At 44.8% G+C, this 18,543-nt stretch overlaps 1 protein-coding gene across 4 annotated transcripts in view; it reads left to right on the forward strand.

Annotated features, from left to right (window-relative positions):
- Positions 1 to 18,543, forward strand: part of PTPRM (protein tyrosine phosphatase receptor type M) — an 893,280-nt gene that overhangs the window by 775,268 nt on the left and 99,469 nt on the right. For all 4 annotated transcript variants that reach the window (XM_066353181.1, XM_066353183.1, XM_066353180.1 and 1 more), the window contains 2 exons: positions 11,272 to 11,348; positions 15,556 to 15,592. In XM_066353181.1, the coding sequence (XP_066209278.1) occupies positions 11,272 to 11,348; positions 15,556 to 15,592 (114 nt within the window). The remainder of the gene's footprint in view (positions 1 to 11,271; positions 11,349 to 15,555; positions 15,593 to 18,543) is intronic.

Here is an 18,543-nt window from a genome sequence, read left to right on the forward strand (position 1 = left end):
CACGTATGAGTGAGATTGTGCATGCTTTCCTTTCTGTGTTCATCTTACTCACATAGCATAGGCCTTTCAGGTTTATCCATGTTGTTGCAAATAGTTAGCGTTTCCTCTAGAGCAGGAGTCCCCAAACTTTTTTCACAGGGGGCCAGTTCACTGTGCCTCAGACCGTTGGAGGGCCGTACTATAAAACAAACTATGAACAAATTCCTATGCACACTGCACATATCTTATTTTAAAGTAAAAAGACAAAACTGAAATAAATACAATATTTAAAATAAAGAACAAGTAAATTTAAATCAACAAACTGACCAGTATTTCAATGGGAACTATGCTCCTCTCACTGACCACCAATGAAAGAGGTGCCCCTTCCGGAAGTGCAGCGGGGGCCGGATAAATGGCCTCAGGGGCCCGCGGGCCGTAGTTTGGGGACCCCTGCTCTAGTTTCTGTTTCCTAAAACTCCTTTAGACCTGTCCCTACTTATTAATATGATTCTATATAAAGCTCCACGCTGGCACACCCCGAAATATAACTTAGACCGCCTGCCAAACCATTATTCAGGCTTTTAGAATAGGATCTCCAAACCCTTAGATACTGTTGGTAATCCACCCCGGCTAACTAGGGTGGACTTAATACCACACTAGGGTTGCAGAAATAGCACGGCTGTTGGCTTACATACCAGAGCTCTCTGGTGCCGGCCCTCACACAGCCTGAGTGTTACTTCACTGTGCGGTGGCCACAGTCTGGCGTGACCTTCCCAAGTGAGTCCGATGAAGGCACCGTGGTGCTTAGAACCACTCTGATTCATCTGAGACTGTGTGTCTTCAGTTCCGTCAATTAAGAGAAAAGGAAACCTTCAGTATTGCTCGAGTTGTGGAAGGAGTTGAGGAATAAAAGAATAAAAGTACTTATCTAAGTCACGCTCATGTATATACTCTTATCAGCCGTTTCCTTAAGTCATAGAGAAGAAGAGAAAAACATCTGTAACTGTGTAGAGACGATTCCACTATCTGGGAAGCCTGCTTCCCAGCACCAAGGCCTTGGGAATAACGCCACTAACTGGGATGAGCAACGGGGGGTTCAGTCAGCATGCCTTAGAGATTCTCGTTAGTGCTTTGCAGAGAACGTAAGTGCTAGTAATGATCACGCTCATTGTTTTGCAACAGGGTTTGAATATAAAATGCTTTCAGTGGTGCTTAAAAACTGTTTAGTGATGTTTGCTCTTGAGTAAGTTAAACCTTTTTCTTATTTACACTGTAAATTTGCTGAGCTAGCCCTTTCCAAGTATAACCTAATACCCAGTCTATCATTAGCCAACCACACACACAAACATAGCCTTCCTGATACTCTCAGCAGTTCCTAATTATAATTAACTCAGAGCTTAAGACATATACCAAGTCTCCCAGCTCATGGCAGCCCCTTAAGTCCAGGGGCCCCTCTTCCCGGGGAAGGCAGTCGGAGATAATAGCCAAGACCTGCAGGTTCTCACAGGCTCCCTTCCCCGTTCTTCGGTCCAGTCAACAAAGACATACTGGTCTGACATGTGCCAGGCTCCATGCCAACCTGAAGGAATTCTTTCAAGAGATATCTGTTGAGCGCCTAGTGCATGCCAGACACTATGGTGGATGTCAGAGAGAGAGCAGGCAGCAAAGCAGAATTCTTTTCCCAAATAGCACTTAGCACACACGTGGGCCCAACAGAGAAGCAACCTGAGTAAACTGTATACTGTGTAGATTAGAGAGCAAGACATGTAACCAAAGTCACAGCTGGGGAGGGGAGAGGTGGGTGCGACAAAGGTGCAGCTTTTAAACCAGGCGTCCCCAAACTACGGCCCCGTGGGCCGCATGCGGCCCCCTGAGGCCATTTATCCGGCTCCCGCCGCACTTCCAGAAGGGGCACCTGTTTCATTGGTGGTCAGTGAGAGGAGCACTGTATATGGCGGCCCTCCAACGGTCTGAGGGACAGTGAAAAAGTTGTGTAAACAGTTTGGGGACCCCTGTTTTAAACTGTGGTCAGGGAAGGTCTCCCTGAGAGGACAAGGTGCAAGCCATACCTGCCGCAGGTGAGGAAGGGAGTCGGGTCCAGTGTGCTGTCAGGGTCAACAAAGAGCCATGTCCTTGGAGCAGAGTGCGTGTGACCAAAGGAAGAGGTGGGCAATGTGCCAATGCCAGGTGACCGCAGTGAGCCAGAAAAGACACACCCTGACCCCTAGGAAATTGCCATTCCTTGTAGGTGAGAGGAGAAAAGTAAATAATTGGACACATGAACTAAGTGATTACACAAGTCAGTGAAATAAGGTTCAGGGCCACAAAGAGGTACATGGTACTATGAAACGCCACACTGACTCAGTCCGGGGGTGTGAGAAGGTTCCCCTGAGGACGTGAGATGGAAGGCCACTTCCACTGTGGACGGACCCTTCACGTGAGGGGAGCCTGGAGTTGGAGGAGCTGAAGGAAGGCGGGGGGGCAGAGCTGGGAGGGGTGAGGGAGAGACAGCCAGAGAGGGAGGGAAGTCAAAGTCAGACCTGCAGGACCTTCTAGGGAAGATTCGGAATTTTAGTCTTTATTAGAAGAACAAGAAAAACCTCATTAAAGGGGGTTTTTTTGAGGAGAAGGGGTGAGGGTGTTAATTAAGTTTGCCTTTGGAAAATGTGATCTAACTGTAAAGTAAAATATTAATTGGAAGGGGATACTAGTTAAGAGAGTCAGTAGCCCAGGTGAGAAGAATGATAACATGGACCAGACAGAAGTAGGTGGAGTCTAGAGATGTGATTGGTCCAACTGAATGGGCAGGACGTGGGATAAGAAGGCACGAGTCAGAGGTGACCCCTGGGTTTCTGACTTGCTGGAGGATGGGTGTGTGGGTGGATAGATGGACAGTTGGATGAATGGACAGATGGAAGAACAGACTGTCTATTTAAGTGGGCATCCCTGGAAGGGAGCCAGATTTGGAGGGGAGTTCACAGGTGGGCATGAGGTTGGTGGCAGCAGGGGAAACTCACAAGGTGAATCTGGGGACATACTGAGATGCCTTTGAAACATTCAAATGAGACATCAAGTAAGCAGTTGCGTAGACTGTTCTAGAACCCAAAAGAGAAAGATCTAGGCCCAAATATAAATTAATGAATCTTGGGGCATTTAGGTGGTGGTTGAAACCATTGGGATGGTAAGATTTTCTGTGGACAGAGCATAGAGGGCATCGAGACGCTAGAGGGGCTGAACAATGAGAAATGCTGAAACGAAACTGCCTCCCAGTTCAAAGGAACATTGCACCACGGAGCAAAGAGCATGTTGACAGTCCCGCTGGGAGAGGTGGCACAGAGAAGACTCTGATCTGACAACTTGAGGCTAATTTGTAAACTTAGCAAGAGCTGCTTTGAATGGAACGAATACGGGTTGAGAAGGCAAATGAGTGAAGCTAGGACAGTGAGGACAGACGGCTTCCTGCAGAGGAAGGGAGAGGGTCCCTTGTGAGCTTTGGTTTTCATCTTGATCGGGTTACTCATGTCTTCTTACTGCATTTTTCCAGCTAATGGCAAAGTAACTAAGAGGACAGTGAAAGCTTTGACCCAGTCTGTCCCATTCAATTCTTTTAACCAATAACCCAAACTGGTTATTGGTACTGAAGACCTCTCTTTCCAGGATTTTGTTTTAATAGCAGTGTGCTACTCTCTGCTAATTGACTGACTCGTAACAATGTCACTTTTGAGGAATTTACCACTGCTGTGACCCGGCTTAGATATAAAGACAGGTTAAGGGAGGAGGAGGAACAGGACTTTTGTTACATAAGAATGGACTAGCAGGGAGAACTTAGACATTAAAATTCAGGTGGATAAGAATAAGGCAGAAACAGATTGATACACCATATTTAGAAAGTCAAAAGGTAAATCTAGAAAAATCAGGCAAAATGAAAATCAAGGGCCCCACCAGGATTCTGAAGAATAATGAGTAAGAATCTCTGACAAAGTGTCTAAGTAAAGAAGAGACACAAGGCAAGACTAATGACTAACACTCAGAACCTACAACAAGAATCAAGCTTAGCACAAGCCAGCCACCGCTACACTCAGAGGTTCTCTATTTGCTTTGTGCTCAGAGCCTGTGTGGCCTGAGCAGCCAGGTGGGTACAGGCGGGGAAACCAGACTGGGGTGGGGTCACCCAGGGGAAGACACCAGGCCCTTCCCAGAGGTCACCAGGCTTTCCCACAGCCTGTACCACAAAACCAGTGTAGCGGCAGGAATGTAACTACAGGAGGAGCAAAGCCATTATTTGAAGATCAATTGTAATTAAAATTAGTTTAGAGTTCCTCTCAGAGGGCAAGTGTCACTTAGAGCACTGTGATTCCAATTTACCTTAAATATGTCATCAATATCTAGCAGGAGGAGCAAATTCATTGGAGGTGAAAGATCATTAATGACATACTCCCCTTCTGCTGCTGTAGTAATGTCTAGTCATAGGCACGCCAGCCTGTTTGTTACCCCTATCTGTTTTGTTTAATATGAAAATCGTAATTTGAAGCTACTCAGCGGTATTTTAAACATAATGTTACTTGAAGAAAGAGGCACATAACATATTTTAGGGACTTAGAATAGAGACCTATTTTAAATCTCAAATTATCCCACTTCTATTGTATGAATGTAAACATGCAGGCATGCACACCTACAAAAACACATACATGCAAACTTATTCATAAATACATACGTAAATGCATACATACTCACCTACATATATACATGAATATATATGTGCATGGATGGTGAAAAACACCAGCAGATTACAATTTTTTATCAGTGACCAGGGGTTTGTTATCCTTTATAATAGGTCTTTATATGCCTGTTTCTTACCTGAAAACTATGTTTGCCTTAATTCATATAACCAAGGCTTTGTTGGAAGAAATGAGAGAAATGGCAACAAGTCCTATGTGCAGACTGTTTCTCAAAATGTCAGATTTTATTACCTTTCTTGATGGGTAACATTGAGTTGTAATTACAATAGAAACTTGAGTTGGATCTGATCATATTCCAGTCATCCATGGCTAAATAGGTTTCTTTATACCCAAATATACATAGAAGCAATTCATACACATTAAAGAAAAATTGTGCAGTAAAGAAAATTTGGAAAAAAAATTTTCCAAAACCTCATCAACCAAATTCAAACCCTCCTTTTTTTTCTCTATTTTCTTCAAATCTCTTTTTTGTTCTATGCTTTGAAGTTTATGGCTTTATTTATTTTTTTTATTTTTATTTTTTTTAATAAAGGTAGATCTATTATTTTCTTCCTAGTAATAAAGATAGTACTAACTGCATAGACAATTGAAGTAGTTCATAATAAGATCACAAAGACGAAAGTGATTATCACTCCACCTCGTACACCCAGCCGAAACCATGTTCTTTCAGTTTTCCCTCTGCACATTCATATACTCATGTGCAAATCCACAGCACACTTCATGTAAATACACTCTTAGGGTGTGTGCTACTTTGTAACCTCTCTACTGTGCACTACCCTATGTCACGGGTCTTTCCAGGCACAGGGAGGGTAATCGTTTTGTAATGATTATATCATAGCCTATTGTTGTCTGGATCTAAGACCACTGGTGACCATTTCCCTGTTGATATCACTGAATGGTTTAAACTAGGTGGGGATAGAATAAAGTCTGTTTTAGAAAAGATATCAGCATGGATTCACTAGAGAGGAAGAGGTCTGGAGTCAAGAAAGAAACAGTCCAGGTGAAAATTTGAATGGAGTCATTGGCAATAATAATGATATGAGTGACAGCTCATTTTTTCTTAATTCTTACTATATACCACACATTTCATCATTCAAAGAAAATATACCCTACAAACCTCATTGCAATGATTCTCAAACATATCTGCTAAGTACGCATGAGTACTGTAGGACAGTTGTCCGCTAGTAGCAAGCTATAGTCACTGCCACCTGTGCTTTTATTTCATCAGGGAAGGGGGCCCCGCCCTCCCAGGGAGAGGCAGCCCAGCTGAGGAGCTCACAAGGGTCTCCAACTGCAAGTCCGTGAGGTGCCCTTCCTGCCTGGTAAAGGGCTGCTTCCTAGGCCAGTGGTCTCCAACCCCCAGGCCGCGGACCAGTACCGGTCCGTGGGCCATTTGGTACTGGTCTGCAGAGAAAGAATAAATAACTTACATTATTTCCGTTTTATTTATATTTAAGTCTGAACGATGTTTTATTTTTTTTAAATGACCAGATTCCCTCTGTTACATCCATCTAAGACTTACTCTTGACACTTGTCTCGGTCATATGATACATTTATCCGTCCCACCCTAAAGGCCGGTCTGTGAAAATATTTTCTGACATTAAACCTGTCCGTGGCCCAAAAAAGGTTGGGGACCACTGTCCTAGGTTATCTGGGATCAGAGAGGATCACACAGAGATGTTCTACAAGGGAGAGTTGGAAAGAGTGGACTCTCGATTTTCTAAATTGTGGTAAAGTACATGTTACATAAAACTTACCATCTTAAGCATGTTGAGGTGTGCAGTTCAGCGGTGTTAATAAGTTCATTCACATTGTTGTGCAACCATCGCCACCATCCATCTCCAGAACTTTTACATCTTCGCAAACTAAAACTCTGTGCCCGTTAAACTCACCATATCCCGTCCTGCAAACCCTGACCCCACCATTGTACTCTCTGTCTCTGTGAACCTGATTACTCCAGATGCCTCTGTAAGGGATAAAACAGTACTCATTCTCGTGTGACTGGCTTACTTCACTTAGCATAGTGTCCTCAACGTGAACTCTTTTCTTTTTAAATAGTGAAACACAGGTACAGAAAGGGGTGTACTGCATCCATATGCAGTGTAATAGATTGTTGTACAGCAAACAATTATAAAACCACTAAGCAGGACCCGGGAAGTCCCAGTGGCTCACCACTTGCCCCTCTAACACTGGATTAGTGACTTTGACGACACTGTCCTCAAAAGCAGGTGGAGAAGTGCACACTTTGTGCTCACCTGCTGTGTCTTCGGTGGGACCGCTGCACGTGAAAGTGCCGGCTGTGCCAGGATCGGGCTCTCTGGCCTCGGGGGGTTGGGCTCTTGGGGATACAGTGGTCCCTCATCTGTCACGGGGGTTAGGTCCCAGAATCCCCCGCGATAGGCAAAAACCCATGAGGTAGCGACTTTACATTTATTTTACTATTTATGTATATTTTAAGGCTTTAAACCCCATACTATTATAAACCTTTCCCACACTGTTATTAACCTTTCCCACACTCATTTTGCTTATTTTACCGCAAAAAAATAATTAAAATAATAAATACATATAAAAATACCTATATACCACAAAATCCCATGATATAGTGAAAAATATGCAATACAAAATTAGATATATACAATTTAAAAATCCGCGATACAGTGAGACCGCAAGAAGTGAACCGTGATATGGCGAGGAACGACTATATTTAGAAGGGACAGTAGGTGATCCCAGACCACAAGAGTTTATAATCTAGTAGAACCAACTTTAAAATAAAGAGAAGAGGCCCTGGCCAGTTGGCTCAGTGGTAGACCATCATCCTGGCATGCAGGAGTCCCAGGATCAATTCCCGGCCAGGGGCACACAGGAGAAATGCCCATCTGTTTCTCCACCCCTCCCCCTCTCCTTCCTCTCTGTCTCTCTCTTCCCCTCCCGCAGCCAAGGCTCCATTGGAGCAAAAGTTGGCCCAGGCGCTGAGGATGGCTCTGTGGCCTCCGCCTCAGGCGCTAGAATGGCTCTGGTTACAGCAGAGCGATGCCCCAATGGGCAGAGCATCGCCCCCTGGTGGGCGTGCCAGGTGGATCCTGGTCGGGCGCATGTGGGAGTCTGTCTGACTGCCTCCCCGTTTCCAACTTCAGAAAAAATACTAAATAAATAAATAAATAAATAAATAAAATAAAGAGAAGACACTACTAGGCATATAAAGAGAAATAAAAAACACTCAGTCTCCTCGGGAAATCGCTGTGTGTGTGTCGTGCTCCATCATCGGGAGTGGAGCTATTCTATTTGGAGAAGTAGCAGCTAAATTAGAGAAACATTTGAGGGGTTAACTGAAGGAATGGTGGGAGAGATGATGGGGAAATGCTATTTCAAAGGCACTGTGTACGGGCGATGAGAATGTGGTCTTGTCCGAGATTGAAGTCCCTAATGAGAACATTCCTGAACAATCTGAGCAGCCCGGCAGTGATAAATCACAGGGAATGGGTGGCATTTATCCCAAGGGTCCGAGAGAAATAAACTGTGAAAGAGGGATTCTGACAAGGAGGTGCAATAGATCCTAAGACAGCCCCGCTTCTAAAGATTGCGAGGCTCTTCTGCGGTGCCTGCCTTTTAAAACACTGCCCAGGGAAAGTCCAGGAGTACAGGAGGTAAACTAATCTGCCCCCAGAGGAGCTGACTAAAAGCCTGATGTGTGCAGAATGGCTATGATTCAGTTCTATGGTAGCATCCTTCGTTCGGGAGGCGCAGGTGCCTTTACCAGCAGAATTGCTTATTTCTCTCTGAAATAGCTGTGTGTGTACCCGCTCTCCTGGCAAATACAAAAGCCATAACAATCCCCACATACCCTGTGCCTCAGTGACTCACCCCCCCACCACCACCACACACACACACACACACACACACACACACACACACACACACACAATAGGAACAGTCTATGAACAGGGAGCCTCAGGTTTCAAGCAAAATGTATTCTAGGAAACGGGTCCTTACAGCAGGTCTCCATGAGAAAAATTCTCTGACTGCATCTGCATTTGTTCCTGGATTACGGTCTGTTTGGCATCAACTGTAAAGATAGTGAAAAGAAAACTGTGGTGTCTCCTTTTTTTAAAATTGCTTTTTAACATAACTACTGATTTTTATAGAAAGAAGCAGATAGAGAAAGAGAGAGAGAGAGAGGGAGAGACATTGATGTGTTTCTGTATGTGCCTTGGCTGGGAATCGAACCCGCACCTCCTGTAGATTAGGACAGTGCTCTGACCCACAGAGCCATCCAGCAGGGAAAAAGGCAGTGTCTCTTATGCAGCACATGAAGATAAGCAACAATTGACATCTATCCATCATTTACTACATACTGGACTTTTATCTAATCTCTTTTTTCTGTTTTACTTTAATGCTCAGAGTAATCCCATGAGGTAGGCACTGTTAATCCCCTTTTTAGATAAGGAATCAAAAGCGCAGAGAGATTAAACAACCTGTCCGGAACCACAGGTGGGGAATTCTCACCTGCACCCAACCCCGGAGCTCAGGCTCACAACCACTACCCATGTTATCTCCTGAGCATAGCAGGCGGACACGACTTCCTCCAGGTTCTTCCCCTTGTCTGACCCACTTTCACCATATTCCAGATCAATGTGTTGTGTGCTGACTAGTTATAAGGTACTGCCGTGAAGCAATATGACTATCATGAACGGTAATGAAAAGTCCCATCAATGAAGGAAGGTTAGACACTTGACACGTTTTCTTCTACCTACACTGTTGAAAACAAACAGAACATTCATCCCACAAGGGTTGAACCTGAGGGACCCATATGAAATGTTGACATTAACCCATTAGCACGTCAAGCCAAGGAACAGGTCCAAATCAACCCTTACTCCAGTGGTTGTAGATAAAATGGTCTGTCACCTACAAGCCTCCTGGCTCTTGCCTCAAACTGGGGTGTCATTTCTGACCCCCCACCCAAATGAATTGATGAGGTGAGTTAGCGGTTCAGAGGCAGGGCCTCCCACCCTCCTAGCACCACTGGAAGAGAACTTTTGCAGCGTTTCTCTCATGCCCCTTTCAGAAACCTTAATTCCTTCTCTTCCCAACAGCTGGCTTTTCTCTCTTCTGAATAATGGGCTTGGGTATAAGCTCTCATTGGGAGGAAGGGTTCCTCTTCTAAAAAAAAACAGCATTAATATATAAAAATAATTTTTAAATCACATATTTTTTTCAAAAACCAAAAGCTTCCCTTTTAATGTATTTTTAAAAATTGGGGAGGAAACCAACTATGTTCTAGGCCTTAATCTTAATAGGGGTCAAGGACAGAGCAGTGAGCAAAACAGGAAAACCATGCCCTTTAGGGTTCTTTAACTTTTCTTTTTAAAATATAGATTTTTTAAGGAATAATTGAGGTATCTCAGTGGTATTTGGGGAGAAAATTTTTCATTCAGGAAAAAAATGTAAAGCTAGAAAATTAATAACACAAACACAACCCCTGTCCAGTACTTGCTGTCTGGTGGACGTCGTGCTTGGCCATCTGTGTTTCCATTTAATCCTTAGAACAGCCCAATTTCGGGCATGTGCTGTCACTCTCTTTTCCAATGGCTTCAGGCTTGCTGGCATAATTGAGTGACATGTAGTCACATGACTGATGGGCTGCAGCTTTCTCTGCCTATTTATGCCCTCGGGCACACAGGTAGGGCTAGAGAAATCACGGACAATGACTGAAGTTAGAACCATGTCCGCACCTCCCAGAAGGCTGAGCTGTGGTTTATAACTATCATTTGTCAAGGTGGATGTCACAGGCAACCTTCAAAATCTCAGAGCTTGTATGTGATTTAGTGAAGTTACTAAACTTTCAATCCAGGAAATAATTCTGTTGTGATTCACAGGACTCTCATCTAGAAGTTTCCGACCTCCGCCAACTCTGCACATCTGTAAATGATCAAAGAATAAATTAATGAGATTTACTATGAAATGCAAAGAATTACAAATTCTTACCACTCTTAAGAGCAGAATAGGGAGTTTAGAAAGTGTGTGGTATTGGCCCTGGCCGGTTGGCTCAGCGGTAGAGCGTCGGCCTGGCATGCGGGGGACCCGGGTTCGATTCCCGGCCAGGGCACATAGGAGAAGCGCCCATTTGCTTCTCCTCTCCCCCCCCCTCCTTCCTCTCTGTCTCTCTCTTCCCCTCCCGCAGCCAAGGCTCCATTGGAGCAAAGATGGCCCGGGCGCTGGGGATGGCTCCTTGGCCTCTGCCCCAGGTGCTAGAGTGGCTCTGGTCGTGGCAGAGCGACACCCTGGAGGGGCAGAGCATCGTCCCCTGGTGGGCAGAGCGTCGCCCCTGGTGGGTGTGCCGGGTGGATCTCGGTCGGGCGCATGCGGGAGTCTGTCTGACTGTCTCTCCCCGTTTCCAGCTTCAGAAAAATACAAAAAAAAAAAAAAAGTGTGTGGTATTTAATTCTTTCTCTTTAAAGCAGCATCCATGTGGCTGCTCTCCGTGTAATGTGCTCACCCCGAGCACTGAGCGTCCCTGTAGATTGCTTTTGTTCATCATTTTCCTTTTTCTTTTCAGATGACCATTCCCGGGTGAGGCTGCAGACCCTAGAAGGAGACACCAACTCAGACTATATCAATGGAAATTATATTGATGTACGTACCTTGAAACTACCAGTAAGCCCAGCTATTCTCACACATACCATATGGCGTGTCTACCGTGAGATTGGTGGACATGTGTTGGTCCAGCTCCAGAAGAGAACACATTAATATTGACCTATATGCCATAGAACTTTCCAGCAATGGCGTGGTCACTTCTTTTCTCAAGCCAGCCTGTTTTCTGGTAACTGTTCTGTAACATTCTGTCATTTTTGCTATCTCAAATCTATGTGGATTCAGAAAAAGTTATTTCCATTTTTCGTCAACAACTTTGATTATTGGACATCTTAAAAAAACTGTTTGCATATTAATAGGACAAAACTCTCTAATTCCTAATTCAGTGATTTGCCATGTCTTGTCATCACTGCTCTTTTAAGTTGCCTTCAAAGTAGTCCGCAGCTGTTAACCAGGACTTCTAATGCACGTAAGACATGCCATTAAATATGTAGGCTGTTTAATAATTGAAGACTACTTCTTTGTTCATTCTGCATCATGTTAACTTAATGTCTTACATTGGAATAAATTCTTTAGGAGACAGCATGTTTTCAGTTGAAGAATGAATGAAATCAAAAGTGAACTAAAATCCAGTGGAAAGTTGCTGTTACCTCTATGGCCCAAGTTTACGTTAAACAGATCTCTGTCCTCTTACGGTTCCCAAGCCGTATTCTCTGCTTGGCCATCACACTACTTCCTAGTCCACAGATACTTCTATGGATAGGTCTTCTCCATGTGTGTATGGATTCCTTCATTTTCTTGGCTGAATATTGCTCAGATGCTACTAAAGTGCAAGCATCACAGTCTCTGAGTGTTCCTTGGAAAGGGTTGACAGTTTGGTTATCGACTTGAGTACAGGGTTCAGGGGATGGTTTCATAAAGAATAATCCATATCTTATCCCTCAGATGAAGATCCCTGCAGCATTTTGATAATGACCAAGGACATACTCAATCCTAGTTAGATTTTCAGTAAGGTGCATTGCACCTACTCTTTTATTCAGCAAATGTGGAGTGAATATCTTACATGAGTAGCCAGAGGTGTGCAAGACCTGGTACCTTCTCGCCAAGGCCTCACAATTTAGAAGACAGAGTAAGAAACATCTTCTCTATAATACTCCTTCTTGTGGAATATTCCAAAGGACTCCTCTTCATGCTCCAATTTCAGCTTCTATAACACTTACTGGGCCCTCGAGCACAGGGAAAGTGTCCTACACCGTGTGTTCCCTGCACATGGTACTGGCCCGGAATAGGGCAAGCATTTTAGAAGTGTTTGAGGACTCTGACTGAAGAAGTACATATGGTCAGATTAAGCATTGTAACGGAGGTTATTTGAACTGAGCTTTAAAAAATGGGTGCGTAGAGATACAGAGGAAGAAAGACATTAAAATGATGAAAATACCAGATTAATTAGTGTTAATTTTTACATAGAAAAGAGTCAATATTCTGGGCCCCTTTATTCACTTAGTCAATAAAATTTTATTGAGCACCTGTTACATGTCAGTTACTGGTTGAGATACTAGACTTATAACTGAACAATTCATACGAGAAACAAAGAACAAACCTGACCTATAGGAGCCGATAAGCCAGTCGAGAGAAGGAGATAATGAATGAAATCTGTCGGTTATCTCTCTGTGGTATATTTGCTGGTAGTATATGCTGTACAGAAAACAAGAGCCATAACAGGGGGATAAGGAGACCGGCAGAGTGAACTGCAATTTTTGAACAGAGTGGCTGAAGTCAGCTCCCCTGAGAAGGTACATTTGAGCAAAGAAGATGAGGAATGGAAGCGTGTAGATATCTAGGGGAAGAGCATTGCAGGCTGAGGAACAGTGTGAAAAGGCCTTGGTATGGAGGACGTCAGGAGAATTTTTTTTTTTCCATTTTTCTGAAGCTGGAAACAGGGAGAGACAGACAGGCTCCCGCATGCGCCCGACCGGGATCCACCCGGCACGCCCACCATGGGGCGACGCTCTGCCCACCAGGGGGCGATGCTCTGCCCCTCTGGGGCGTCGCCATGTTGCGACCAGAGCCACTCTAGCGCCTGAGGCAGAGGCCACAGAGCCATCCCCAGCGCCCGGGCCATCTTTGCTCCAATGGAGCCTTAGCTGCAGGAGGGGAAGAGAGAGACAGAGAGGAAAGCGCGGCAGAGGGGTGGAGAAGTAAATGGGCGCTTCTCCTGTGTGCCCTGGCCGGGAATCGAACCCGGGTCCTCCGCACGCTAGGCCGACGCTCTACTGCTGAGCCAACAGGCCAGGGCTGTCAGGAGAATTTGAAGAACACAAGCTGGCGAGCACTGGTGGAGTGGTTTGAAGGAGAAGAGAGTTATAGGTGATGAGATGGAATAGATCGTGGGGCCAGGTAACGGAATGGTCTTAAAGACTTTGGCTTCTACTGTGAGATGGACGGCATTGGAGGACTGTAAGCAGAGGAGTGACATTTGGCAGCCGAGGGGAGAATGAGCTGCAGTTGGGTGAGAGTAGAAGCAAGGAGACCTCCTGGACAGTTATGGGAACAGTCGGAGAGAGGGGACGGTGGCTTGGCTGAGCAGGGGCACTGGAGGGTGGGAAACGGTAAGTCCTGGGTTGATGCTGAAAGTAGAGACAATGGATTTGCTGGCAGATTGGCTGTGGGGAGGAGGAGGAAGAGAGGAGTCAGGATGCCTTTAATAGATGGAGTTGCAATTATCTGAGAAGAATACTGTGGGTCTAGCAGATTCAGGCGGGAGGTGGGGAGCAAATGAGTTCAGTTTTTGATGCGTTAAGCTTTAAATAAATGTTAGACAACCAAGTGGAGGTGGTAAGTAGTCAACTGATATCAACTCCGGATTTCAGAGGAAGGCCCGGACTGGAAGTAAGAATGCAAGACTCATCCACGCACAGATAGCACTGAAGGCCATAAGACTGGATGAGATCAAGAAGGAAGTGAGTGTAGAGGGAGAAAAGAGTCCAAGAACTGGGCACTCCAACCTCAACATCAAGGTGAAAGGGAGGAACCAGCAAACGAATGAGGAAGGTAGCTAGGGAGATAGGCAGGAAGAAGACCAGGGCAGTGTTATATCCTGGAAACCAATGAAGAAAGTATTGCAAGGGGATTAATTGTGTTTATGCTGCTGATAGGTCAAGTAGATGAGGACTGGAGAAGACTGTTACCTTCAGCAAATAGGACATTCCTGGGCTGTCTGGATTGGTTAAGTTTAACAAACCAGTTCCTCCTACCTCCTAGCACCTCACTAGCACTGACAGAGCAAAGAAGTCAGACCAGGGGCTTGCTTTGTGGAGTTTATCAGCCAGCAAGAAATGACTGATCATCTAAATAATTCTATTTAATCTGTGTCCTGATTCTCTATTTGAGACCTTCAGTAGGTCAGTTGTACAAAAGAATGTGTTCGCTTTTGTTGCTCGTTATTGTCAACTTACCTTTAAGAGCAAAAGAAAAGAAATCTAACAGATATGTATTTCAGTGTCTAAATATCTGTATTTTCTCTTTAAATTCCTTCACTCTGTTTTCCACATGGCTTTAGGCACAGTATTTTGGGTCATCTCGGGGGACAGAAAGGGAAAGTTTTGAAGTCCGTGGTGATATTATATGCTACCTGTATGTAATTTTCTCTGAGTTGACTTTACCTTTCCCAGACATTGATTCTGCAATGGTCTTTGCTCCCTTCTTTATGGGGTTTCAATTTTCATCTTTCCCCCTTCTCACAGGGTCATGATAAAAGGAAAGGGCCTTGTAGGATTTCTGCTTCTTTCGATTCCTGGCCTTCGCGGCAGCATTGTGTCATGGTCTTAGCAGTGTTTAGGAATGATGTTTGGTATTACTATTGATATAACTGCCAATACCAACAGAACAGAAAACGTGTTAAAGCCTTGGTGCGTTGCCAATAATAACCCAATCATAAATGAAATGCTACTGCACATTCTCAGCCTGTTTGCACTCTAATAAGAGTTGTGGTCATGTTGTTTCAGAGAATCCATCATTTGATGGTATTTATTGCTCATTCATCATCTCAGAGACAGTGTGTGATTCAATTACTCACGCCTCCTCTGCAAACTTCAGAACTGTAATAATTGATGGGCCTTTGCTCATTAAGAGGAACTCAGTGGTACTCGACCGTTGATATCTGTGTGTGCATAAGGCAAACTTACAATGTGACTTCTGTGCTGCTTATCAATTTTAAGTTTGTCAAATATTTTTTCTTATTTATTTTTAGGGCTATCATCGACCCAATCATTATATTGCTACCCAAGGTAAGTTTATTTCAACTTTGACATCTTTCTTGGTTATTTGCCCATTGTCTATTATTGGTACCTACTTCACCCTCCCTCAAACAGAATGATATTTGCACACTCCTAAAGCACCATTTATTGCAGTTCTCGTCACCAGCACATTCATCAGAAGTTCTAGTAATATAACGGTTCAGTTAGGACTTCATGTTGAGATCATTAGAGGAATTGTTTTCATCAATTCATTATTGAATTAAATCTAAGCAATTAATCTGGTATTTGCAAATATATATATATGAATACACACACACACACACACACACACACACACACACACACACACACACACACACACACACATTAATATGAAGACCTGTGTCAGTTGCTGCCAGAGGTACAGGCTGAATCCAGCAAGCTCTCTTTCTCACGCTGGTTGTGGCTGAGTTGGGAAGATGTGAGATGTGAGGTGATCTACTTATATTAATACGCACGATACCAATTTAAAAAGTTCTGTGAGGAGTACAGAGAAAATGTGAAAGGAATGTGGAGAAGAAAAAGGTTGCTTTCAGATAATGACCCAGAAGCAGCCTGTGACAGAGGTGAGACTGGGAGACAGATGAGCAAGAAATTTGTACTGCTGGGTGGAAAGCAGACAGTGGGTCCCTTTGGCTGAAGGAAAACCAAAATGAAGCTGTAGATACATGTTGAGTAAGTTCCTGGCCTGGTTTTTGTACCATCTTCCCCACCAGCTGTGAGGCTAGCCCTCAATGGAGAGTGAAGATCATGAGAATTCTGGGGTTTTCAGGAATGAGGCATCATAAGGGATGAGTTAGTGAGTCAATATCAGATGAACTGAAGAAGGGCTAAGAAGCAGAGAGGACCCGGATGAAGTTAAAGAGCATACAGTGTCCCTATTTTATTATTTTATCATTTCTAGTAATGCATTATATCCCAGAAACAAGAGCAGGAAAATCTAAAGGAAGTGGCCAGCCAATGGTGAGGGAGTAGCAGGGGGCTGTACACAGGAAGTCAAGGCACAAGAGAGTTAAGGATGCCAAGAAAATCGTGCTTGGAGGTCTAGGCTTGGTGGCAGGGGGGTTAGAGGTGTTCGATGGACCCACAGGGTGAGGGAAGGAGGCCAGGTTCAGGAGAAGTCATGGATAGGAGAAGAGGCAGTTGTAGCCAGAGAGCAGAATTCCAGCACTTACAGCAGCACTGTCCAGTGGCTCGTCCTGCAGTGGTAGAAACTGTCCGTCTGTCTGCACTGTACGATATAGTAGCTACTAGACATATATGGCTGCTGATAGTCAGAAACTACTGTGAGTGGTGAACTGAGTTTAAAAATTTAATATTGATTTAAATAGCTGCATTTGGCTATTCTCTATTGGTAATGTTGGACAGCAAAGCTCTGGGGTGGGAAATTCCAGGTGTGGCTGCAATGGAGCCTCGGCAGAGCCTTCCCCTCCTAATCCTGGCAGCCTCGGCCAGACCCGGTGTGGCCGTGTGTGAGGCCTGCAGAGCCCACAGCCACACGTCACCACTTCCGGGTGCCACGCCTCTGTCTAGGGAAGCTGCTTGAGCTCCAAGTGTGTCCTCCTCCGAAACGAAGTCAGTAACGGCTCTTTACAAGGCAGCTTTGCTGGTCAGGAAAAAAGGTGGCGTGCAGAGTCCCAGCTTGAGCTTGGCACGAATTGAGCCCTTTCGTTGGAGCTGCTAAGGTCTTCAGGGCACAGCTTCTGGTCAGGCTCTCACACCTGAGACCCAGCCAGGACGGGTGCCCAGTCCAGTCCTGGGCGCGTTCTCCTGTATCCTGCTCTCTCCAAACTGAAGTCATTGATGTCTTTGGAGGAGCCCTGTGTTAGTTCTTTACATCCATACTAAAAAACGCTAACCATCACCTGAGTTTTCAGCGAGACCCAATCTTTTTTGCTGGTATAAGGTCTTGCCTTGATGTTGATGACCACTTTCAGATCAGGGCGGTGGAGGCTGAGTTTCCTAAAGTAAGACTACAGTGAAGTTGCAATAGTGATTGGCTCTTCCTCTTAAGAATGGTTTCTCGACCCTGGCCGGTTGGTTCAGCGGTAGAGCGTCGGCCTGGCGTGCGGGGGACCCGGGTTCGATTCCCGGCCAGGGCATACAGGAGAAGCACCCATCTGCTTCTCCACCCCCACCCCCTCCTTCCTCTCTGTCTCTCTCTTCCCCTCCCGCAGCCAAGGCTCTATTGGAGCAAAGATGGCCCGGGCGCTGGAAATGGCTCCTTGGCCTCTGCCCCAGGCGCTAGAGTGGCTCTGGTCGCGGCAGAGCGACGCCCCAGAGGGGCAGAGCATCGCCCCCTGGTGGGCAGAGTGTCGCCCCTGGTGGGCGTGCCGGGTGGATCCCGGTCGGGCGCATGCGGGAGTCTGTCTGACTGTCTCTCCCTGTTTCCAGCTTCAGAAAAATACAAAAAAAAAAAAAAAAAAAAAAAAAGAATGGTTTCATTGTAGCATGCAATGCTGTTGGAGAGTATTTTTCCCACAGTAGAATTTCTTTCCAAATTAGAGTCAATTCTCTCAAACCCCTCTGTGATTTATCAGCTAAGATTATGTAAAACTATAAATCCTTTGACATCATTTAACAATCTGCATGGCACATTCAATGGTAGATTCCATCTCCAAAACCACTCTTTGTTCATCCATAAATTTGTAAAAAACACACCATCTGCAAAGTACAGTAAAGCAAAGCCTAACAGAGGGAGGTATAACCTGCATGGTATGCTGCAAGTACAATATAAACGATGGTCTCCGATTGAGAGTGTAAAGATTTCTGGTCACCCGCAGTAACTGGTGTGATCATGCCCATGGGTCACCTTCATTAAAATAAAAACACCAACACCTCATTGTAAGAGACCAGCAAAATGGACTAACAGACAAATGCAATTTTTACATCTCTGCTCCCTTTTTTTTCCTATTTTGTACTGATATAATTCTATATATATA

This window comes from Saccopteryx leptura, chromosome 11, assembly GCF_036850995.1.
Source record: "Saccopteryx leptura isolate mSacLep1 chromosome 11, mSacLep1_pri_phased_curated, whole genome shotgun sequence".
Lineage (NCBI taxonomy): Eukaryota > Metazoa > Chordata > Mammalia > Chiroptera > Emballonuridae > Saccopteryx > Saccopteryx leptura.